Here is a 25,063-nt window from a genome sequence, read left to right as displayed (position 1 = left end):
CTTAAACCAAAGCTTCATCCAGAGAAAGGTCCTAACTCTCCTCAATTCTCTGAAGGCTGAGAGGTGAGGAAGCTGCAGAAGAAAAGTCTGAAGCTGGCAGACAAGGGTTCATGAAGTTGAAGGAAAGATGAGGCCCCTGTAGCTTAAAAGTATAAAGTGAAGGAGCAGGTCCCAACAGAGAAGCTGCAGCAGGTTACCCAGAAGCTCTGGCTGAGAGAATTCCTGGTGGTGCTGCACTAAGCCACAGCATTTCAGTGTGGATAAAACAGCTTTCTGTTGGAAGGAGATGGTGATGTTCATAGCTAGAGAGAAGTCAGTGTCTGGCTTCAAAGCTTCGAAGGACAGACAGGTTGACTCCCTTGTTAGGGCCAAATGCCACTGGTAACTTTAAGTTGAAGCCAATGCTTATCTACCATTCTGAAAATTTTAGGGCCTTTAAGAATTATGCTAAATTTACTACTCACATCTGTCTACCTGATGGTTTACTAAATTTTTTTTTTAAAGATTTTATTTATTTGACAGACAGAGATCACAAGTAGGCAGAGAGGCAGGCAGAGAGAGAGGAGGAAGCAGGCTCCCCGCTGAGCAGAGGGCCCGATGGGCTCAATCCCAGGACCCTGAGATCATGACCTGAGCCGAAGGCAGAGGCTTTAACACACTGAGCCACCCAAGCACCCCATTACTAAATTTTTTTTTAAAGATTTTATTTCATTTATTTGAGAGAGAGAGCATGAGAGGAGAGAGGTCAGTGAGAGAAGCAAACTCCCTGCTAAGCACGGAGCCGGATGTGAGACTCGATCCTGGGACTCCAGGATCATGACCTGAGCCAAAAGCAGATGCTTACCTAACTGAGCCATCCAGGCACCCAGTTTACTGAATATTTTAAGCCCACTATTGAGACCTACTGCTGAGAACAAACATTACTCCAAAATCTGACCGCTCATTGACAATGGACTGGTCACCTAAGAGCTCTGATGGAGATATACAATGAAAGAAGGTTGTTTTCATGTCTGTTAATACAGCATCCATCCTGTGTCCCATGGATCAAGAAGTAATTTTGACTTTCAAGCCTTACTATTTAAGAAATACATTGTGTAAGATTATCGCTGCCACAGACAGTGATTCCTCTGATGTGTCTGGGCAAAGAAAATTGCAAGTTTTATAGGAAAGATTCAACATTCTAGATGGCATTAAGAATATTTGTGATTCAGGGCGCCTGGGTGGTTCAGCTGATAAAGCGACTACCTTGGGCTCAGATCATGATCCCAGGGTCCTAGGATTGAGCCCCACGTAGGGCTCCCTGTCCAGCAGGGAGCCTGCTTCCTCCTCTCCCTCCACCTGCTACTCCGCCTGTTCATGTTCTCTCTCTCTCTGTCAAATACATAAATAATAATTTTTTTTTTAAGATTTATTTTCTCATTTGACAGGGAGAAATCACAAGTAGATGGAGAGGCAGGCAGAGAGAGAGAGAGAGGGAAGCAGGCTCCCTGCCAAGCAGAGAGCCCGATGCGGGACTCGATCCCAGGACCCTGAGATCATGACCTGAGCCGAAGGCAGCGGCTTAACCCACTGAGCCACCCAGGCGCCCCCATAAATAATAATTCTTAAAAAAAAAAAAAAAATTTTGTGATTCACTGGAAGAGGGCAAATATCAACAAGACTTTGGAAGTAGATTCCAGAGGCACCTGGGTGGATCAGTGGGTTAAAGCCTCTGCCTTCGGCTCAGGTCATGATCCCAGGGTCCTGGGATCAAGCCCCTCATCAGGCTCTCTGCTCTGCAGTGAATCCGCTTTCTCCCCTCTTTCTCTCTCTCTCTCTCTCTCTCTCTCTGCCTGCCTCTCTGCCTACTTGTGATCTCTGTCAAATAAATAAATAAAATCTTAAAAAAAAAAAAAAAGAAGTAGATTCCAACTCTCATGGATGAGTTTGTGGGGTTCAGGACTTCTATGGAGGAAGTAACTGCAGAAGGGTGGAAACAGCAAGAGAACTGGAATTAGAAGTGGAGACTGAAGATGTGACTGACTGCTTTGATCTTGTGATAAAACTTGAACAGATGAGGAGTTCCTTACTATGAAAGAACATGGCATGGAATCTGCTCCTGGTGAAGATGCTATGCAGAATGTTGAAATGACAACAAAGGATTTAGAATATTAAATAAACTGAATTGATTGAGTAGCAGAGCATTTGAGGGAATTTTTTTGAGTTTTAAATTTTAATTCCAGGGGTGCCTGGGTAGCTCAGTGCATTAAAACCTCTGCCTTCAGCTCAGGTCATGATCTCAGGGTCCTGGGATCAAGCCCCACATCAGGCTCTCTGCTCAGCAGGGAGCCTGCTTCCTCCTCTCTCTCTCTGCCTGCCTCTCTGCCTACTTGTGATCTCTGTCTGTCAAATAAATAAATAAAATCTTTAAAAAAAAAAAACTTAAAAAAAATTTTAATTCCAGTAAGGCTAGCATACAGTGTTACATTAGTTTCAGGTATACAATATAGTGATTCAGTAGGGTTTAAGAAGACTTCAATTTTGAATGAAATTCTACCATGGGTAAAATGCCCTCAAACAGCATCATGTGCTACAGAGAAATCATGCCTGAAAGGCAGAGTGAATCGATGAGACAAACTTCACTGTTGTCTTATATTTCATATATATATATATTTTTTTTTTAAAGATTTTATTTATTTGACAGAGATCACAAGTAGGCAGGGAGAGGGGAAAGCAGGCTCCCTGCTGAGCAGAGAGCCGGATGTGGGGCTCGATCCCAGAACCCTGAGATCATGACCTGAGCCGAAGGCAGAGGCTTTAACCCACTGAGCCACCCAGGTGCCCTGCTGTCTTATATTAAAAAATCACCACAGCCACCCTCACCTTTAGCAGCCACCACCCTGATCAGTCAGCAGCCATCAACATCAAGGCAAGATCCTTTACCAGGAAAAAGATTAAGACTTCGTGAAAGATCAGAGGATGGTTAGCACTTTTAAGCAAGAAAGTATTTTTATTTTATTTATTTTTTTTAAAGATTTTATTTATTTATTTGACAGAGAGAAAGATCACAAGTAGGCAGAGAGGCAGGCAGAGAGAGGGGGAAGCAGGCTCCCTGCTAAGCAGAGCCAGACGTGGGACTCGATCCCAGGACCCTGAGATCATGACCTGAGCCGAAGGCAGCGGCTTAACCCACTGAGCCACCCAGGCGCCCCAAGAAAGTATTTTTAAATGAAGGTATATACATTATTTTTTTAGACATAACTAACACACCTAACAGACTACAGTACAATGTAAACATAACTTTTACATGCACTGAGAAAACAAAAAATTCATTTGACTCGCTTTATTGTGGTGGTCTGGACTGAACCTGCAAAATGTCCAGTTGAGCTTGTAGTGGACAGAAATCTCATGAGAGTCAAGTATCAGTTTGTGTTTAAGAAGTAAGCTAGGTGCCACCCATAAATATAAAACAGATACAAGACAGGAAGGGTAGGGAGGGACATATGAAAAAAGGGGGGAAAATAGATGAACAGTGAGAAGGAGGATAAAGATATATTGTGTTAACTAACTAGAACTTAAATACAAACTTGAAACATTAAAGAGAAAGGAAAAAGAAAAAACAAAACAACACACACAGGACTGAGTATTTTGAAAACCACCACCAACTATCTCATTAGCCATTGCCTCCAGACTGGATCCTAACTTTGGGCTATACTGAGTTCACAAATCAACACTGAGGGGATAAAATGGCCAAGTACATACTGGATTTGTCGCTCCAAAAAATCAACTCCAATGGTTTTCTTGTAGTCTTTTGTAAAAATGCCTTTGCAATATCGCTGAATCATACTTGATTTTCCAACTGCTCCATTCCCTACAACCACCATCTTGATGGCCACTTCCATATCTTCCTCCAACATTTTTGCAGTTGAAAAGGTTTCTGAGCCAACTTTAATTCCAGGTGATCAGATCTTCTCAATCTGTGGTTTAAAATGAAATTATTTTTCATAACATAAAAATTATATAAAATAATTTTAAAGGTTGATTTATGTATCTGAGAGACAGAGAGTGTGTGAGCAGGGGAAGGGGCAAAGGGCGAGGGACAGAATCTCACGCAGACTTGCTGAGTGCAGAGCCTGACGTGGGGCTAGATCCCAGAACCCCGAAATCATGACCTAAGCTGAAACCAAGAGTCAGATGCTTAACCAACTGAGCCACCCAGACAACCCAAAAATTGTACAAAATAAGCTATAATTGCTTTATGAAGAAATAACTATAGTGCATTGCAAGAATTTTTCCATGATGGAGGTCCCCCTACCACCCTGTTTAGATCATGTAGGTTTGTTGAAAGGAGGAACAATAACATCATTCATTTCTGAATCCTGAATAATAGCACACAATACATGACACCCAGGTATTAATAAATGCCTAGACTGCATAGTTCTATCTTTCAGTGATACTAAGACTAAGACTAAGACTGCAGTGTTAGAGTTGAGGTTTTATGTAAAGTTGCCACTTACTAGTTCTGGGCTAAGTAAAGTTACTGGCTAACCTCTTTAAGCTTCAGTTTACTGAGGATACTTACCTCAGAAGATTGTTTATCAATGGTACATACAAAGCACTTAGCACAGTGAAAATTAAGTATTCAAAAAATGGTAGTTTAAAAAAAAGGCAGTTTAGTTTTATACAACATAGTAAATCCTCCATAGTTACACCACATGGGCAATAAATACCAAATCTAAGGAAACTGCTTGTTTGACCTCAGAGGTAATAATTAATATCCCTAGAAAAGAACCCCAAAGAAAAATTGTGTATAATAATATACAAGTGTGTGACAGCTCTGGACTCTTACAGTACTTTACTGTTCAGGTTACAATGACTCCTTTACAAATAATCTTACATCACATATTCTTTCTTAGTTTCAGACTAGTTACAGTTACTAATATAATGAAAGTAATATAATGTGTACTGTTTTCACTTAAGATTTAAAAGAACAGAAAGTCAATTTCTTCATATGTCTTAGGAAAATTACTAGTTACGTTCCTGACTACTATTATATGTTATAGTATTATATTCCAACTCTGTTAACTGAAAATCCATCTACACAACCACTACACAAAACAAGTCTGAAACAGGAAGAACATTCCTCCCCACTCCCCATGGAGTTTCAGTAATTGTCCCTAGTGCTTCACAAACTTGCATAATCATAAGAATCATCTAGGAAGATCTGTTAAAGTATAGGTTCTAGGGCTCCACCTCAAACATAATTAAATGATGTAAAAAAAAAAAAAAAGAGTAACAGAATGAAAAGAAGAATGTGGTAGGAGCAAACTAGAAACAGAAGGCTTTTTCTGTTTCTAGTTTGCTTACTATTTTTCTGACAAACGGATGTTGAATTTTGTTATATATTTCCTCTGTTTCTGTTGATAGGGTGGTGAGGTGGTGAGGTTTTTCTTTTTTACTTTGTTAATTTGGTAGATTACATCGATTGATTTTTTTTTTTTTTTTTTTTGAGTATTGAACCAGCCTTGCATTCCCAGAATAAAGCCTACTTGGTCTTAATTATTCGTTTTTGGGTTTTTTTTTTTGTTTTTTTTTTTTTGTTTTTTTTGGTCCTAGCTATTCCTTTTATATATTCCTAGATTTGATTTACTAATATTTTGTTGAGGACTTTTGTGTGTCTTTGTCCAGTTGTTTTTGTTTTTTGGTACTGTTTTTGTGTGATGTTGGTATCAAAATAATATTGACTTTATAAAATAAGTTGGAAAGTATTCCTTTCTATTCTATATTCTGGAAGAAAATGTATATCATTGGTATCCTTTCTTGAAAAGTTTGGTAAAATTCTCCAGTGAAGTCACCTGAGCCTGGAGAGTTCTCTGAGTTTTTAAGTTACAGGTTCAATTTCCTTTATAGTTATAGAACTATTCAAATCATTGATTTCATATTGAGTGAGTTGTGGTAGTTAATGCTTCTTAAGGAATTGGTCCATTTCAGCTAAGCTGTCAATTTTTTTAAGAGGGGGAGGGCATAGGGAGAGGGAGAAAGAGAATCTTAAACCTCTATGCAGGGCTTCATCTCATGACCCTGAGATCGTGACCTGAGCCAAAATCAAGAGGGAGCTGCTTAATTGACTGAGCAACTCCACAGCTAACATTATACTCAACTCTGAAAGCCTGACTGCCTTTTTTTACCCCCTCAGGTAAACTCTATGCACAACAGGGGGCTCAAACTCAGGACCCTGAGAGCAACAGTTGCAGGCTCTACTGACTGAGCCAGCCAGGCACCCCTGAAAGCTTGACTGCTTTAACCCTTAGACTGAGAACAAGGTAAGTATGCTCACTCTCACTACTCCTATTCATCATACACAGAAGTCCTAGACAGAAACTAGGTGACAAAAAATAAGTAAAACTCTTAGAAGAGTAAGATTAAATAAAGCTGTCCCCATTCACAAATCACACGAATGTCTTTACAGAAAACTCAAAGGAATTAAAAAAAAAATCCTAAAACTAATAAATAAGTTTAGCAAGGACACAGGATACAAGAGCAACACACAACACTGAATTGTATTTCTATACCCTAACAATGTACAATTTTTCAATTTACATTGTTATTTCTTAAATTTGTTTTATTTATTTAAGTAGTCTCTACACCCAACATGGGACTGGAAATCACAACCCCAAGATCAAGAGTCGCATGCTGTTCCAACTGAGCCAGCCAGGCATCCCTGAAAACAAAATTTTTAAGTGACATTTATAAAAGTTCACCCAAAATTAAATACTTTGGTGTAAATTTAACAAAACATGTACAGGAAGGGCCTATATATTGAAAACTATAAAACACTAATGAAACAAAGTCCTACATAAATGAAAAGATGTGCATGTTCACAGATCAGAACACTCAACAAAGTAAAAACAGCACTTCTCCCCAAATTGATCCATGGTTTAATCCAATTCCAAAGCACCAGCAGGATTTTCTGCAGTTGATTCTAAACGTAATCTTTCTCTTTACATTTCTGAATGTCATTTGGAAAGGCAAATAAACTAGAATAGCTAACACAATCTTTAAAAAGAACAAAATCTGGGTGCCTGGGTAGCTCAGTGGTTAAAGCCTCTGTCTTCAGCTCAGGTCATGATCCCAGAGTCCTAGGATCGAGTCCCACATCAGGCTCTTTGCTCCGTGGGGAGCCTGCTTCTTCCTCTCTCTCGGCCTGCCTTCCTCTCTGCCTACTTGTGATCCCTGTCTGTCAAATAAATAAATAAAATCTTAAAAAAAAAAAAAAAGAAAGAACAAAATCGGAGGAAATCATACTGGCCACTTTTAAGACACCATAAAACTATACAAGTCAAGAAAGTGTGATACTGGTAAAGAGAAAGATATATAAATCAGCGGAACAGAACAGAGGGCCCCAAAATAGACCCACACAAATTCAGCCAAATGATTTTTGACAAAAGGTACAAAAACAATTCAATGAAGACTGTTTTCAACAAATGGTGGTGGAAAATAGGACATTCATATGTAAAAAAGCATTTACCTAAGCCTCATACCTTATACAAATAATTTTTTTTAAATGGATCATAGATCTAAAAGTAAAACTATAAAAATAAATAAATAATAAAAGTAAAACTGTAGGGACACCTGGATGGCTCAGTCGATATAATCTGCCACCTGATCTAGTGAGTTCAAGCCTCATGTTGGGTGTAGAGATTACTTAAAAATAAAATCTCAGGGTGCCTGGGTGGCTCAGTGGGTTAAGCCGCTGCCTTCGGCTCGGGTCATGATCTCAGGGTCCTGGGATCGAGTCCCGCATGGGGCTCTCTGCTCAGCAGGGAGCCTGCTTTTCTCTCTCTCTCTCGCTCTCTCTCTCTCTGCCTCTCCATCTACTTGTGATCTCTGTCAAAAAAATAAAATCTTAAAAAATAAATAAATAAAATAAAATCTCAGATGGGGCGTCTGGGTGGCTCGGTGGTTTAAGCCTCTGCCTTCGGCTCGGGTCATGATCTCAGGGTCCTGGGATCGAGCCCCACATCGGGCTCTCCGCTCAGCGGGGAGCCTGCTTCCCCCTGCCTCTCTGCCTACTTGTGACCTCTCTCTATCAAATAAATAAATAAAAATCTTAAAAAAAATAAAAGTAAATAAAATAAAATCTCAGAGGCACCTGGGTGCCTCAGTCAAATACCTGCCTTTGGCTCAGGTCACGATCTCTGAGCCCTGGAACCCAGAGTGGGGTGGGACTCCCTGCTTAGCACGAAGTCTGCTTCTCCCTCTCCCCTTGCTTTCCCCCTGCCCATGCCCCACCCTCCACGCTGTGCTCAAGTACTGTCTCTGTCTCTCTAATAAATAAATAAAATCTTTAAAAAATAAAATAATAAAAAATAAAACAATAATTTTTAGAAGAAATATTTTACAAGAGGAAAAACTGTTAAACTAGACTTCACAAATATTAAAAACATTTGCTCTATGAATGATACTGTTAAAAGAATGAGAAGACAAGCTACGGACTGAGAGAAAGTATTTGCAAAGCACATATCTACCAAACCACTTGTATCTGGAACATATGAAGAACCCTCTAAACTCAACATAAGAAAAAAAAAACCCATAAGAAAACTAACAACCATTTGAGAAATGGGCAATAAATACTCTTGCCCAGAGACTCATCAAAGATTATATATGCCAAAATAAGCACATGAAAAGATATTCAAAATCATTGGTCATTAGTTAAAGGCACACTAAAACTATGAGATACCACTACATGCCTATGAGATGGTTAAATTTAAAATTACTGACAATACTAAGTGCATACAAGAATGTGGAACAATGGGTACTCTCCAACGGTGCCTGTAAGAATGCAAAATGCTAACAGCCACTCTGGAAACACCAGCATGACAGTTCCTTATAAAGTTAAACATCCTTTTTATGATCCTGCAATCCCACTCCTAGCAATACCCTCCAGAAAGGAAAACTTGTGTTCACACAAAAACCTGTACACGAATGTTTATAACAGCTCTATTCATAATCACCAAGCCTGAAAACACTTCAAATCTCCTTCAGTCGGTGGATGTATGAACAAACTGTGGAACGTCCATCTAACGGAACACTACTTAGCAATAAAAAAAGAAGAAATGCTTGATACATGCAAGAGCTTGGAGGAATCCTAAAGGCACTCCTAAATCCTGAGTGAGAGAAGTCAGCATCAAAAGGTTACATATTGTATGAGTCCACTTACATGGCATCTGGAAAAGTTTAGAAATTGCCGAAGGTTAGGGGTAAGGGAAGGATATGAAAGGATAAGCATGGGGGGGGGGGGGTAGAACTGTTCTATGCCCTGATTGTCGTGGTGACAGCATTAATCTAAAATTCATAGAACTGCACACCCCTTAAAAAGACAAATTTACCGTATAATTTTAAAAATAAAATTTAAAAGAAGACAAGAGCAATCAGATTTTAACACAGCCAGTCTGGTGATTATCAGCTACTACTGCTCTATAAACATAGAGCACTCTATCCAAACAGCTAAGTTCTTAGAAAATAAGATAATGCTGAGTATCATAATTAAAAAGCTTACAGCAACGCTTTGCATAAATACTCTTTTCTAAATGCCGTTTTCCCCAAATTTAATTAAAAAAAAAAAAAAGGTTTCCAACCAATGCAGTCTAATAAATTAGAAAAGGTACTTAAGTACAGGTACGACTGTGTTTATAACACTGAAAAGCTTGTTAGGTTCGATGAAATCACCTAGACAACGTTAGGAGTTACATAAAGCCTAAAGAAACGACCCTTTCAGACTCTTTAATGCGCTCGCACACACCCTCAAGTTCTTACGTCTGGGAGCTCCTCGGCTCCTCTGTTCTCCGAGTTAAGTAATTCTGTGGCAGCCAGTGTCAATGAAATAGTGCAGTCTGGCTCATTCATATTCTAGCAGTCTGAGCAAGAAACTAGGGAAGGGTGGGGCCGCGGGTAAGGAGGGGGCCCCGCCGCAGGAAGGAGCGGGTTCTAAAACCCAGGGCAGAGCCTGAGACCCCGCCTCCGATCAAACCGAACCCGGCACTTGACGCCCCTTGCTGGCGACGGCCCCGGCCTGGGTCGCCCCCTCCCCATGTGGGCGCTGGAAGAAGGCGAGAAGCTGGGTGCTCCGCCAAGCTGGAGGCCAGCGCCTCGCCCCCGCTGCGTCTCGCCGCTTCCCGCCCAAGGGGCAATGCCAGGGACGCACACCCTGGGAGCCCGGGCCGCGGGGCGCTGAGAGCGGAGGCCGGGCAGGTACTGCCGCCCACCTCCTCCCGCGGGAACTTGGGCACGGCGCTCTGCGGCTGGGGAGCGGGCGCTCCGCGGCCGGGGCCGGGGGGATGGGAGCCCGGGCCTAGAGGCCCCTGCCCCCCACACCCCTCTACAGTCCCCGGGGTACGGCACATCCCGGGACCCCAGGGAGAAGCGGGTCCTTCCTCAGCCGAGCCGGGGGAGCCCTCAGCCGCTGGACAGGGCGAGTGAGAGCAGCGCCGCTGTCCGGAGTGCAAGCCGCTACTCACCGTCCCCCGCCGGCCGCGGACCCGCCGCCCGGCGCGACCGGCTCCTCCTGGTCGCGGCGCAACCGCTGCCGCCGCCGCCGCCACCGCCTCCTCCTCCTCCTCCCAGGGCGCCAGCAACCCCGGCGGGGCCGCCCTGCTGGCTCGCGCCCTCCTTCGCTCTCTTAAGAATGACTATGACTTTTTTTTTAACGAACTTTATTGGAAGCCGGGGCTCGGAACAAGCGCCTTTGCAGCAACTCCGGCAGGGGTGGAGGGGCGCAGGAGACTCGACTCCCCTCATCTGTGGACCCGCCGCTCTGCGGAGCATGCGCTGGGCTTGGTCTGCGCATGCTCCGCGCGGACCGGGTCCCCCGCCCCGCTCCACCCCTGTTCTGGCTGGTGCCCCGCAGGGCGGCTCCTTCGCGTTCCCGATCCCTCCCGGGACCCGGCGGCAGTGGGGAGACCGGCGGCGGGCGGGAGCGCCCAGATCGTGGACCCTAGTAAAAAAAAACTGACAGACGAAGGCCCGCCTAAGTTTCGCCTACTAAGTGACCAGACTTTTAGAGTACCCAAAGGACCTGCTCCGCCTTGGACGCACACCTCATTTTCTTCCAAGGGGTAGAGTGAGCGAAAAGTGCTAAGCAAAACCGAGGACGCACTCACAGTCAACACCTTGCGACTGGACAAAGTAGATGTCTTAGATGGTTAACAATTCAGAGAACCAAACCAACAACTAAAAGGTCCCCCCAAAAGCAATCTAAACTTTGCTTGAGTTGTTTTTTATTTCAAAATACAATAGAAAGGGGAATAAAGGAAGACACCAAGTGTCGGAATAATACTCCCAAGTGAAGTAGGAAATGGGGTTTGGAGCCTATGGCTAAGAAAGAATTATGTGCAAAAAGGTGGTTTTATTAAAGCTTGGGCACAGGAGTGGGCAGAAAGAGCTACACTGGGATCATGAGGAGTGACACATTATGTACTTTCAAGTTGGGAGGGGGTTAGGGGTAGTAAGTCTCCAAGGAATTTGGGAAGCAAGATTTTTAGGACCTTGAGGGGGTTAGCAGTTCTTAGGAAAATGTCATTTATTACCATCTAATAAAACCTCAGTCATCATGAGACCCGTCAGTTGTTTATCAGTGGGCTACATGGTTGAAGGATGGTTGTCAACATGTATCTTGGGGGATAAAGATAAAGGAAGTGTCCAAAGGAATCTTTATATATTAAAGTAGACTTACAGGATCCTGGCAGGGAGGGGAGGTCAGGACAATGTTAAGCTAAGATGGCCTTTTGCCCTGAGCAAAGCATTAACATAAAGGCAACTGAGTTCCTAGTGGAACGTCACTCTGCCTGTCTCAAGGACTTGTCAGTGGGTTCTAAGTAGTAAGGAAATTTAATTTTTTCTTTTGCCTTTGTTTCCCACACCACAAGGATGTGGAGTAACTGAATTCATCTACTCTGCTTCTGGAATGTAAGCTAGAACAACTCTTTTAAAAATCAGTTTGGTTCTGGGGCACCTGGGTGGCTCAGTGGGGTTAAAGCCTCTGCCTTTGGCTCAGGTCATGATCCCATGATCCCAGGATCCTGGGATGGAGTCCTGCATAGGGCTCTGTGCTCAGCAGGGAGCTTGCTTCCTCCTCTCTCTCTGCCTGCCTCTCTGCCTACTTGTGATCTCTGTCAACTAAATAAATAAAATCTTAAAAAAAAAAAAATCAGTTTGGTTCTATCTACCAAAGTAGCCTACCCTGTGACCCAACAAGCAGTTTCACCTCTACAAATCCAGCCAGGAGAAATGAGGTCTTAACGGTGCACCAACAAACAAGAATGTTCACAGCTGCATTTTTTTTTTTTAACAGCTCTCAAATGAAAATAACCGAAAGACCATAAACAACAGAATAAATTAATAAATTCAGTGTTCATATAATGGAATACTATGCAACAATGAGAAGACTGACCTAAAACAACCAACATGAAATGGCTTAACTGCGGAAATGTAAATTTGAGCATATAAAGTAAGGTCCAGGGCACCTGAGTGGCTTAGTTGGTGGAGTAGCCTGCTCACAATTTTGGCTCAGTTCTCAGTCTCAGGGTCCTGGGATCAGGTTCTGAGCACAGTGGCGAGTCTGCTTCAGGATACTCTCTCCCTCTCCCTCTGCCCCTCTTCCCTGCAGATAGCAGGCATGCATGCACTCTCCAAAATAAATCAAAGAAAGGAAGGAAGGATGAGGGAAGGAGAAAAAAGAAAGGAAGGAGGAAGGAAGGAAGGAAGAGAGAGAGAGAGAAAATAAGACTCACAAAGTACCTACTAAGTCCATTTCAGTACAAAAACAGGAAAAGTTATCTGCTAAAATTTGGGATAATGGTTACCTTGGCAGAAAAGGAATAGTGACTGCTGAGGGAGTCCAAGGTGTTAGTAAGGCTCTCTCTGTTGATCTTGGCCCTGGTTACACATGTGTGTTCATTTGTGAAAATTCACCAAACTGTACTCTTCTATGTACATTTTTCTGTGGGTGAATTATAGTTCATGTGCAGTAGTTTGTAAAATTAAAACTTTTAAATTTTAGGGTCTCCTGGGTGGCTGAGTCAGTTGAGCATCTGCCTTTGGCTCAGGTCATGATCCCAGGGTGCTGGGATCAAGCCCCACATTGGGCTCTCTGCTCAGTGGGGAGTCTGCTTCTCCCTCTCCCTCTGCCCCACAACTTGTGTTCTCTCACACTCTGTTCTCTCTCAGTTAAATAAAACACCTTAAATAAAATACAATAAAATGTTTAATTTTTAATTTGTTTTACCATATAATTACGATACAGTTTTATAAATGTAAACATAGTGATTATTAACAAGAAATTTAATGTCAAGTAGCCAATTGATTTATTTCCATGATTTGGTTAGTAGTCTCTTTGAGTAATGTACTCACCCCAATTTAAAAGAAAAGGAAAAATCCAATTAAGAAATGGCAAATGTGGGTGCCTGGGTGGCTCAGTGGGTTAAGACTCTGCCTTCAGCTCGGGTCATGATCTCAGGGTCCTCGGATCGAGCCCAGCAACAGGCTCTCTGCTCGGTGAGGAGCCTGTTTCCCTCTCTCTCTGCCAGCCTTTCTGCCTACTTGTGATCTCTCTCTCTGTGTCAAATAAATAAATAAATAAAATCTTTAAAAATAAAATAAAACAAAATAAAAAAAGAAATGGGCAAACGGACTTAAATACACATTTCTCCAAAGAAGATGTACAATTGGCTAATAAGTACACGAAAATAGGCTCAATATCACTCATTACTAGTAAAATGCAAATCAAAACCACAATGAGATATTATTTCACACCCACTGGAATGGCTGCTTTAAAACAAAACAAAACAAATAAAATAATACGCGTTGGCAAGAATGGTGAGAAATTGGGGGGTGGGAGGGATGGGGTGGCTGGGTGCTGGACATTGTGGAGGACATGTGTTACGGTGAGCACTGGGTGTTATGTAAGACTGATGAATCACAGACCTGTACCCCTGAAACCCATAATACATTATATGTTAATCTTTAAAAAATTGTTTTAAAACAAAAAACAAATTTAAAGAGCTTTAAGGGGCACCTGGGTGGCTCAGTGGATTAAAGCCTCTGCCTTCAGCTCAGGTCATGATTTCAGGGTCCTGGGATCAAGCCCCGCATTGGGCTCTCTGCTTGGTGGGGAGCCTGCTTCCTTCTCTCTCTCTCTGTCTGCCTCTCTGCCTACTTGCGATCTCTGTCAAGTAAATAAATAAAATCTTTTAAAAAATAAAAATAAAAATAAAGAGCTTTAAAACAACAAACAATGGTGAGAAATCTTTTTTTTTGCTTTTGTTTTTTTAGAGATTTTATTTATTTATTTGAGAGATCCCAAGTAGGCAGAACTGCAGGCAGAGAGAGGAAGGGAAGCAGGCTCCCTGCTGAGCAGAAAGCCCAATGCGGGAATCGATCCCAGGACCCTGAGATCATGACCTGAGCCGAAGGCAGTAGCTTAACCCACTGAGCCACCCAGACGCCCCAATGGTGAGAAATCTTAACCCCTGTGCACCGTCAGTAGGAATGTAAAATGGTACCACTATTATGGAAAACAGTATGGCAGTCCCTCACAAAATTAAAAATAGAATTAACGTATGATGCAGCAACTCCACCTCTGACTATATACTCAAACGAACTGAAAGCAAGGAGTCAAAGAGATGTTTGTAACTATGTCTATATCAACATTATTGACAATAGCCAAAAAGTGGGAGCAACTGAAATATGCATCAACAGATGAACTGATAAACAAAATGTCATATAAACATAAACATACAACGAAATGGAGCGCCTGGCTGGCTTAGAAGGAAAACCACGCAACTCTTGATCTGGGGGTTGGGAGTTTGAGCCCCATGTTGGGTGTGGAGATAAAAAAAAACAAAAACAAAAAACACTCTAAACTAAAAAAAAAAAACAACAAACATATAATGATATATTATTCAGCCTCAAAAAGGAATGAAATTCTGACACATAGTACATCATGGATGAAGGTACCTAAAGTAGTCAAATTCATAGATAGTGGTTGCCAAAGGCAGAGGAGAGGAGAGAATGGGGAGTTAGAGTTTAATGGGTACAGAGTTTCCATTTTGCAGGATGAAAAATGTTCCGGAGAAGGATGGTGGCCATAGTTGCATGGCAGTGTGAATGTGCTTAATGCCCCTGAAACTGTATCCTTAAAAATGGTCAAAAACGCTGAATTTTATGTTAAATATATCTTACAATTTTTTAAATGGAAGAAAAGAAAAAGAAAATTCTAATGGTAGCAGAGAATGAATGTGAGGATTCGAATCGGAGAAAAACTTCTTGAAGGCCTTTTCCATATCCATGGGATTTTGGACAGTCAACTGCAATTAAGTCTCCTTTTTATTTGACTCAAGGATATACCCAAGGACACAGTAGAGACTGTAGGGCTTATTTCAGTGATGTAATGAAAGCCTACACGGAAAAAAATGCTGCAGTGGTGCTGTAGACTAATTTTTAATGAAATTAGTCTGAAGGACTTGGTTTTTTGTTTTGCTTTTGTTTATGGTTTTTATGATTATTTATTTATTTATTTGAGAAAGAGAGAATGTGCGTGTGAGCTGGGGATGGGGGGAGAAGCTGAGAGGGAGAGAGACAGGCAGACAGAGAATGTCCTGCAGACTCCCTATTGGGTGTGGAGCCCATGCAAGGCTCCATCTTGGGACCTTGAGATCATGACCTGAGCTGGAATCAAGAACTGGATGTTTAACTGACTGAGCCACCCAGGCACCCCAGTCTAAAAGACTTTGAAAGAAATTTTACCTGCTGTTGTCTAGAAATGAGTTATACAAAACTATTTAGGGGAAACACTGTAAAAAAGTTATTTAATAAAAAAAATTTTTTTAAGTAATTAGTACGCCCAAGGTGGGGCTGGAACTCACAATCTCAAGGTCAGGAGCTTCATGTTCTACTACTGAGCTAGCCAGGTACCCCTGAAACGTTGTATTTTCAAGTCATTTACTGATTGTTCAAATTTAGTACCTTCACTGACCCAGCAAAAAGTATCCGTTGTCCTTTGCTAGTTTTTCTACGTGTGTCTGACTCTATGAGCTACAAACTTTTTAGAGATCATGAATTGTAGATGAGTGAAAAGAAAAACATTAAAGAAAAATTACATACATGAACAAAATAACCAGTATATAAAAGAGGCCCTAATTTAAACTGGAGAGTCAGAGAGACCTTTCCAATAAAGTAATATTTCATCAGGTATCTGAAGGATACATGTGTTAGCTGGCTAAAGAATGGGCAGAAAAACATTTTAAGTTAGAAGGAGCAACAAGTACGATGACCAGAGGCAGGAAATAATTTGGTGGGTTTGAGGAACTGAAAAGGAGTTGGTGTGCAGGAGTAAGGTGGAAAGTGGTATAAAATGAAGTTGTGAGGGAAGCAGGGGCCAGAGCATGTGGGTCAGGATAGGCAAAGTGGATTATACTGCAAGTACATTGGGAAGCCCTTGAGGGGTTTTAGTGCAGGGATAAGGAGATCCACGTGGCAGATTCCTCTGGCTGCTGTCTAATGAAAGCACAGAACAGGTGAAACGAAGAGACCCATGGAAGGCTGGTCCAGGTGAGAGCTGATGGAGGCGTCACTGAGGTGGTCACAGGGGTGGTACAAAAAAGCAGATGGGGGGTTGCCTGGGTGGCTCAGTGGGTTAAGCCTCTGCCTTCAGCTCGGGTCATGATCTCGGGGTCCTGGGATCGAGCCTCGCATTGGGCTCTCTGCTGGCGGGGAGCCTGCTTCCTCCTCTCTCAGACTGCCTCTCTACCTACTTGTGATCTCTCTCTGTCAAATAAATAGATAATTAAAAAAAAAAAAAAAGCAGATGGATTCGGTTTTAGGTTTGGAGGTAGACTCCATAGGACTTGGCTATGAAACAGGGACAAGAGGGGATGTCAGGAATGATTCACAGGTTTTTTGAACAGCCACTGAGATTCTGGCTCCTAATTCCAGTGGGTGGGGTTTTTCCCACCAAGCAATTCTTGGACACTAGCTGGGTATCCTACAATGTAACTCAGTTTTGACACTTTCCATCTAGAGATAGCCTAAGATTCCACAGGTTAAGGGTTCAGTCCTACCAGATAGTCTTCCACCCCCACCCCCCCCCCACACACACCTCAGAGGCTAGTCACAAGCTCAGGTTATCACCTGTGTTTCTGACCAACGCATTTCAGATTAGAGGTTCCAATGATCTCTTCCTTGGTTTTGATTAATTTGCTAGAGCAGCTCACAGAACTTAGAGAAACATTTTACTTAACTAGATTACCAGTTTATTATAAAAGAATATAACTCAGGAACAGCCAGATGGAAGAGATGGGTAGGGGAAGAGCAAGGTGCTTCATGCCCTCTCCGGGCATCCACTCTCCCCACATCTCCATTGCTTCATCTACCCAAAAGCTCTCTGGCCCAGTCCTCTTGGGTTTTTATGGAGGCTTCACTACATATGCATGATTGATTAAACCATTGGCCATTCATGACTGAGTCAACCTCCAAGCCCTCTCCCCTCCCAGAGGTAATGGTGGGAGGGGGCGTCTGGGGAGCAGGAGGTGAGACTTGAAGTTCCAACCTCTAATCACCTGGTTGGTTCTCCTGGCAAGCAGCTCTCCCTCCTTAGGGGGCAAGCAAAATCCACCTCATTAACATAACAAGAGACACCTCTGCTGCTGTCAACATTTAGGATATTCCAAAGTTTTTAGGAAGTCTATGCCAGGAATAGGAACAAAGGCCAAACATATACTTCTTCTTCTTTTTTTTTTTTTTTAAAGATTTTATTTATTTATTTGAGAGAGAGACAGTGAGAGAGAACATGAGCGAGGAGAAGGTCAGAGAGAAGCAGACTCCCCGTGGAGCTGGGAGCCCGATGTGGGACTCGATCCCAGGTCTCCGGGATCATGACCTGAGCCGAAGGCAGTCGTCCAACCAACTGAGGCACCCAGGCGTCCCACCAAACATATACTTCTTATTCATCACAATATCACATGAACTTGCTGATAGTGTCTCTATGGTACTACCTGTAATCCCCAGCCAATGTGAGTTAGGGAATATAGTACAAGTTCTAGATTTCCTTTTTTGGTTGTCATCAGTTGTTCTTGTCTCATATGGACTAGTCTGTACCATCTTATACACTTTTGGGTTTAGGGTGCTTATCAATTATTAGAACATAAAAAAAATCTTTTTTTTTTTTTTTCCTGTTCTTCACTACCGGGTCATTCTTGTATATAAATGTGCTTTTGTTGAAGTAGTGTGCTGAGAGAAGTCCTCTCTGAAAGGGCTGTACTATTTGGGCAACTTTCTGATTCCTAGTGTATCTGTGGAATGTCCTTCCTCGTACAGCTATTAGAACATTTGTTTAGACATCCTTCCAATGATCTGGCAGTTACTGCATTTTTTTTTTAAGATTTTATTTATTTATTTGACACAGAGAGATCACAAGTAGGCAGAGAGGCAGGCAGAGAGAGAGATAGGGGGAAGCAGGCTCCCCGCTGAGCAGAAGGCAGAGGCTTAACCCACTGAGCCACTCAGGCAGTCCAGTTAACTGCATTTCTAAGAGCTTAATCAACAGTCACCATGTTGTTACCCACTCTTTGATTTAAATTTTTTTTTAAGATTTTATTTATTTATTTGTCAGAGAGAGAGAGGAGCGAGAGTGAGCACAGGCAGACAGAGTGGCAGGTAGAGGCAGAGGGAGAAGCAGGCTCCCCGCCAAGCAAGGAGCCCAATGTGGGACCCGATCCCAGGATGCTGGGATCATGACCCGAGCTGAAGGCAGCTGCTTAACCAAGTGAGCCACCCAGGTGTCCCTTTGATTTAAATTCTTAAAATAAGGATGGAATATATGAATAACCCTACATTTAAAAGCAAATGAGATTGATATTATATTAAATTTTCAACTTATTATTCCCACATCACATAGATAGTATATATTCAGAAGCCACACCCAACGTGGGGCTCAAACTCACAACCCAAGATCAAGAGTCACATGTTCTACTGACTGAGCCAGCCAGGAGTCCCTGGACTTTTCCTATTAGTTGTAGGAGATCTTTATATGATGTCAACCCTTCATCAGAAGGTTTGCAAATATTTTCTCTCATTCTGTAGGTTGTGTTTTCATTTTGTTTATTGTTTCTTTTGCTATACAGAAGGTTTTTAGTTTGATGTAGTCAGTGTTATGCCTGAGTTTTCAAGTCCAAGAGACCACCAAGGAGCCAACACCGATGTAAATACACGAGGGTTTATTCAGCAAGCTTAAGCTTGGGCCCAAGTATACCCAACACAGCGGAGTAGGGACTTAGACCCCGAACCAGACTACAGTCAGAGTTTTTACAGTTTTACAGTCAGAGCAGGGGTGTCAGTAGGTGATTGGGCCATGACTTCTAGCCCTATGTTCCTATTTTTCCTTTTTCTTTCTGACATGACCTACTACAACATCAAGCCATGTTATTCCTGACATGAGTCATTACAACGATAAGCCATCCTATTCCTGATTGATCATTGTGTTTGCTCCAGTCAGTCTTCCTGGAGCCAGGGGTCATTTACCAGTCCCAGAGACCTAAGATGGCTGCCAGGGCCAAGATGGCCATACTTATGTCAAGGCTTGGGATGGGTACAGCCTTGTTTTTCTTGGCCTCCACAGTCAGAGATTGTCTTATTCTTTCTTGGTAAATACTAGTCTCAAAAACTCACTGTGAGGGGCACCTGAGTGGCTCAGTCAGCTAAGCGTCTGCCTTCGGCTCAGGTCATGATCCCAGGGTCCTGGGATGGAGCTCCAAATCGGGCTTCTTGCTCAGCAGGAAGTCTGCTTCTCTCTCTCCCTCTGCCTGTTGCTCACCCTACTTGTGGTCTCTCTCTTTCTCTCTCTCTCTCTCTGTTAAATAAATAAGTAAAATCTTTAAAAAACAAAAGAAAAAAATCCTTACCTTGAACTACAAATAATGATGCAAAAGACAAATAACAAATTAAGAAAAAGGACTCTCAACATTTGACAGATAAATGGCTAATTTCTTTAATATACAAAGAACTCTTACTCATCACTAAGCCAAAGACCATCAACTGCATAGAAATATGTGCAAAGATGATAGAGTGAGATACTGGAAAGAAATACAGTAGTCAACTGCCATGAAAGTGTATTAATATGTACAATAAAGGAGCTACAAATTAAACAATAATGATATAATTTTTCTTATATCAAACTGACAAAATTTAACAGGTTAATAATACTTTGTGAATAAAGTTGTGGATGAACAGATATAATATAGTTATTCCCTGCTTTTCACAAGTTTCCATTATGCCACCTAGCTTGTATGGAAGACCTACATTAATACATGCTTTCACTAACCAAAAAAACCCAAAGAGGATTTTTGCTTTAACAAAAAAAAAAAGAGATAGAGAAAGAGAAAAGATAACATCTAGCATTTGTTTTGCAGTGAGCCATTACAGCCCAGCAGCAGACATGGGGAGCAGAGAGGATGGCCCTGCCAGGGTCCTTCCTTGAGAACCACACCCAGCATCTCAGCATAACCTGCCAAAGCTCTGAACTGTGTCTGTGAGCCTCTGTGCTCTATCTCAATTTGTTTTGGGCATCTCTTGACAAGATATGCTCTAAGAGATCAGAATAGCCTAAGAGAAGTTATTTTGGGGGGCTCCTTGGGCGGGTCTGAGGATGATAAAAAGTTTTTCCATGTACATTAATGGTAATTGCTTCTTTGCTTTATGCAATTTCTGCTTAAGAAAGTTTCATTGGACTGCTCTACTCTCAGGAGAGGGGGAAGCCTCATACGTTGTTGGAAGAGAAATGAAATCAATCTTTTTCGACAGTGATCTGGCAAGATTTATCGAAATAGTGAGCTTGTACTTCTCTGTGTAAAAATTTCATTTACACCATATTCTATGAGTCCTTAATAATACAAATACAATGAACTCAATTACTCCAGAATTTAAGGTCAAATGGATATAAAGTCTGTGGCCCCAGCAAGGTATTTATGCTTTTCTCTCTAACCCAAGTCATAGCTGGTTCCTTCTAAACATATCGGCTAGCTTTGCCATTATGAACCTACAGAGATTCAGAAATTCTATTTAGAAAATGATAGTATGTCTTGAATTTCCTCCTAAAATATTTCTCCCTGATGGGACATTATTCAAATGAGGCAGAAAGAATGCAGGACAAAACAAGTGTTGTTGCAAGGATAATGAACTGATATTGAAAGGTCCCCCAGTAATGGGTCCGTGATTAAAGGAGCAAGACTGATACAAAGCGAAGGTCAAGCAAAGCTTTATTTTGCGCCAAGCATCGAGAATCAAACCGAACGTTCAGGGTCTCGCCTCTTATAGACAGGGTGACCCCTCTCTGCTTCACAGACTGGCCTTTAAGGGCAAAGGCCATGTGGTTGGGCCTGGCCACGCCAATGAGACTGTAACACACAGAAAGCTACACCAGTCATGCTAGGTCACACATAAGTGACCAACTGAATTACAATTTACCCTATAGTAGACACTTGAACTAGCCTATCACCTTGGTAAGAATTGGCGCCCAAAAGGCTCCCAAAGGGTGAGGCCCATACTCCTTGGTAACTAGGAAGACAGTATGCGCCCCCCCTCATTGGATGTCTCCACCTGGCCTGACCCACCCTTGTATTTGGGCTTTGTTACCTGGTACTGGTTTTACTTGTTTTTAAGTAAGTCTCCTGGGGGGAAGGGAGGAAGGGACAGTTTAAGTTTTACTGCATAAACAACAAAATGGCTGTTTAATCCAAGATGGAATCACTCTGGCTAAATAGGCCCTTACAATATGATTACAGAGATACCTGAGGTGGTTTCTGGGCCACATGGTGGGTCCAGATTCTACTCCTCAGATTTGTATGCTTAAGAATTAAATTAAAAAAAAAAAAAAAAAAAAAAGAGGGCGCCTGGGTGGCTCAGTGGGTTAAAGCCTCTGCCTTCAGCTCAGGTCATGATCTCAGGGTTCTGGGATTAAGCCCCAGGTCGGGCTCTCTGCTTGGCAGGGAGCCTGCTTCCCTTCCTCTCTCTCTTTCTGCCTCTCTGCCTACTTGTGATCTCTGCCTGTCAAATAAATAAAATCTTAAAAAAAAAAAGAATTAAATTTTATCAGCTTTCTCAAGAGATAATTAGGGACTGGGATACCAATCATCTTCCAACCTATATCCACAAAACAGAATGCTAGTTTCATAACTCACAGTAGACTATATACCAAGGATGGTAAACAGACCTGACTTCACACAGCACCATCTCTTGCTTAAAAATAGCAGAAGCCGCCATCTTACCTTCCCACCTTTCTCGTTTGTCTTTCCTGACTGTTTTTCTTTCTTGTGGGTAGGTGCATTTAGAAGACCAATTTACAAGTCCGAAGCTGCTGAGCAAGCACAAAGTTAAAGCAATGAAAACTGGATGCTTTTGGAAGGAATTTCTAGCACTGAAGAGGATCAATGAATTGACCTTCCATATTTTAAAAGAATTTCTTTCTAAAAAGCTGGGCCATGGGGTGCCTGGGTGGCTCTGCCTTCAGCTCAGGTCATGATCTCAGGGTCCTGGGATCGAGCCCCGCATCTGGCTCTCTCCTCCTCAGGGGGCCTTCCTCCTCCTCTCTCTCTCTGCCTGCCTCTCTGCCTACTTGTGATCTCTGTCTGTCAAATAAATAAATAAAATATTAAAAATAAATAAATAAATAAATAAAAATAAAATAAAAAATAAAAAGCTGGGCCATGAGTCAATAATCACAACACCTTTTCTCTTCTCAGTGAAGGAGAAATACAGGCACAGATACACTTGAATTGCACAGGTCCACTTCGAGAAAGCGAGCGATATATATATATATATTTTTTTTAAATAAATACAGTACTGTACTTTATGTGTAGTTTCTCTTCCTTATGATTTTCTTAATACCATTTTCTTTGGCTTACCTTATTATAATAATACTATATATAATACATATATAACACAAGACATATGTTAATCAACTGCTTATGTTTTCAGGAAGGCTTCTGGTCAACCGTAGGTTATCAGTAGTTAAGTTTTTGGGGAGCCAAAGGTTATATGTGGATTTTCAACTGCACAGGGCTCAGCACCCCTAAACCCCACTGAGAAAGAACCAGCTGTCACCTCAACTGCCTCTATTTGACCTTAATCTTTAGTCTCTGATTGTTTCATTCTGTCTTATCTTTTTTTTTAAGTTTATTTACTTATTTATTTAAGTAATCTCTACACCGAACATAGGATTTATTATTTTTTTAAAAGATTTTATTTATTTATTTGCCAGAGAGAGAGAGAGAGAAAGCGAGCGAGCACAGGCAGGCAGAGTGGCAGCAGAGGCTGAGGAAGAAGTAGGCCTCCCGCCGAGCAAGGAGCCCGATGTGGGACTCGATCCCAGGACGCTGGGATCATGACCTGAACTGAAGGCAGCTGCTTAACCAACTGAGCCACCCAGGCGTCCCCCAACATGGGATTTAAACTCACAAACTGGAGATCAAGACATGCATGCTCTCCTGACTGAGCTAGCCAGGTGTCCCTCTGGCTTGTGTTTTAACTCAGGCAAAAGACCCAAGAGGCAAAGCATCCTGGGGTGGGAACCAGAACTACCCCTCAAGCAATAAGGACTGCCTGATGCTGCAAGACCCCTCATGACTGACCTCCAGACAATGATCAACCTGACCTTTCCTGCCCGCCTGCAGGTACCTACTGACCTTTGTCCCACATTTTCCATATATAAAAATAGAAGTGTTTTCAGGACTTTTGAAGACAGTTTTTGGAACACTAGTCCACTGTCTTCCTGGTGTTGGCCTCACTGAAATAAATTCTTCTCTTGTTTCCCCACCACTTGTCTCTCTGCCTTTGGATTTTGTCATTGGTGAGTGGCTGAACCTGGCCTGTTTGAGACCTTGGGAGCCAAGCACTCTTGCTCCTCTGCACCCCAGTTATACAATGCTATACAAGGCTCAGCTGCAGTTAAATAAAATCAGGCTCAATGATTGCATTTTATCTGCCCAAAATTGATAGTGCACATGCATTTTTTTTTCCAAAATAAAGTAAAAGAACTACTGAAAAGAGGGTGAACACCTTTGTTCATAATGGAATGAAGTTAGGTGCTTGTTTCAAAAGTTGGTAATGTGTTCCATGAAAGGGGGTTTATGCAAAATGACTCCAAAGGCAAAAGGAGCAGTAAGTCTAAAGAGAAAAACTGGTAGGTAGAGCTTGACAAGAAACGGTTTATGAAGGGGCTTAAGGACAGAAGTGTGTCTTTGGCAGTAAGACAAGTAGATTTCTGCAATCCCATCTCCTTTTTTTTTTTTTTTTTTAAGGTTTTATTTATTTATTTGACAGAGAGAGAGATCACAGGTAGGTAGAGAGGCAGGCAGAGAGAGAGGAGGAATCTGAGCAGAGAACCCAATGCGGGGCTTGATCCCAGGACCCTGAGACCATGACCTGAGCCGAAGGCAGAGGCTTAACCCACTGAGCCACCCAGGCACCCCAACCCTATCTCCTTTAAGACATGTTTTTATAGCCTGGAGGTTGGGGAGTCCTCGCTGGGGGCGGGGGGCGGGTTGGGGCTACCTAGAACTACGCAGGAGGTGGAATAAGTGTCACAGTCAGACCTCCAGTGCTGATCAAAGACATTTTGCCCTGAGGGTGTACTTAAGGGTGAGGTTAAGGAAAGGAAAGAATAGTGGGTTGGGGGCGGGGATTGCTATGCCCAAAGAGGCTTCAGTCACAGAATGTAATGCTTAAAAAGAACTCTCAATACTGTACTTCATTGTGTCTATGACTTTCAAAGACTGGGCTCTTTTCCGAAGACCTTAGAATGGGGAATTGGCCTCAGGACCAAATGTTTCACTTAAAGTGAATGACTTTAATGTAAAATGTTGTTAACTTTTCCAAACCTTTGAAACAGTTGCTGGTAACTTGCTCAGGGGCTCCCATTACTGTATCATCAGGGTATCTTTCTCTGAAAATGACTGGCGAGGTAAAAATTTGTCCCACATTGTGCAGTCATCTAATTAACAGGTCACTTTATTCAGTTTTTTAAAAAAAGATTTGAGAG

At 42.2% G+C, this 25,063-nt stretch overlaps 1 protein-coding gene across 6 annotated transcripts in view; it reads right to left on the bottom strand.

Moving 5' to 3' along the window:
* The window catches only part of RAB23 (RAB23, member RAS oncogene family), a 39,631-nt gene extending 29,021 nt beyond the window's left edge, over positions 1-10,610 (bottom strand). For 5 of the 6 annotated variants that reach the window (XR_004285086.1, XR_004285087.1, XM_032340333.1 and 2 more), the window contains exons 1-2: positions 10,497-10,610; positions 3,742-3,956 (exon numbers count right to left, since the gene is read on the bottom strand). Coding sequence is in view for 3 of the 6 variants with exons in the window: in XM_032340333.1 (XP_032196224.1) it covers positions 3,742-3,896 (155 nt within the window). In the remaining 3 variants the exon portion in view is untranslated. The remainder of the gene's footprint in view (positions 1-3,741; positions 3,957-10,496) is intronic. The other variant, XM_032340336.1, reaches the window with a different exon arrangement.
* Between the last annotated feature and the right edge of the window lie 14,453 nt (positions 10,611-25,063).

The sequence above is a fragment of the Mustela erminea genome, chromosome 4 (genome assembly GCF_009829155.1).
Source record: "Mustela erminea isolate mMusErm1 chromosome 4, mMusErm1.Pri, whole genome shotgun sequence".
NCBI classification, from domain to species: domain Eukaryota; kingdom Metazoa; phylum Chordata; class Mammalia; order Carnivora; family Mustelidae; genus Mustela; species Mustela erminea.
This window is presented reverse-complemented; position numbering and strand designations above follow the sequence as displayed.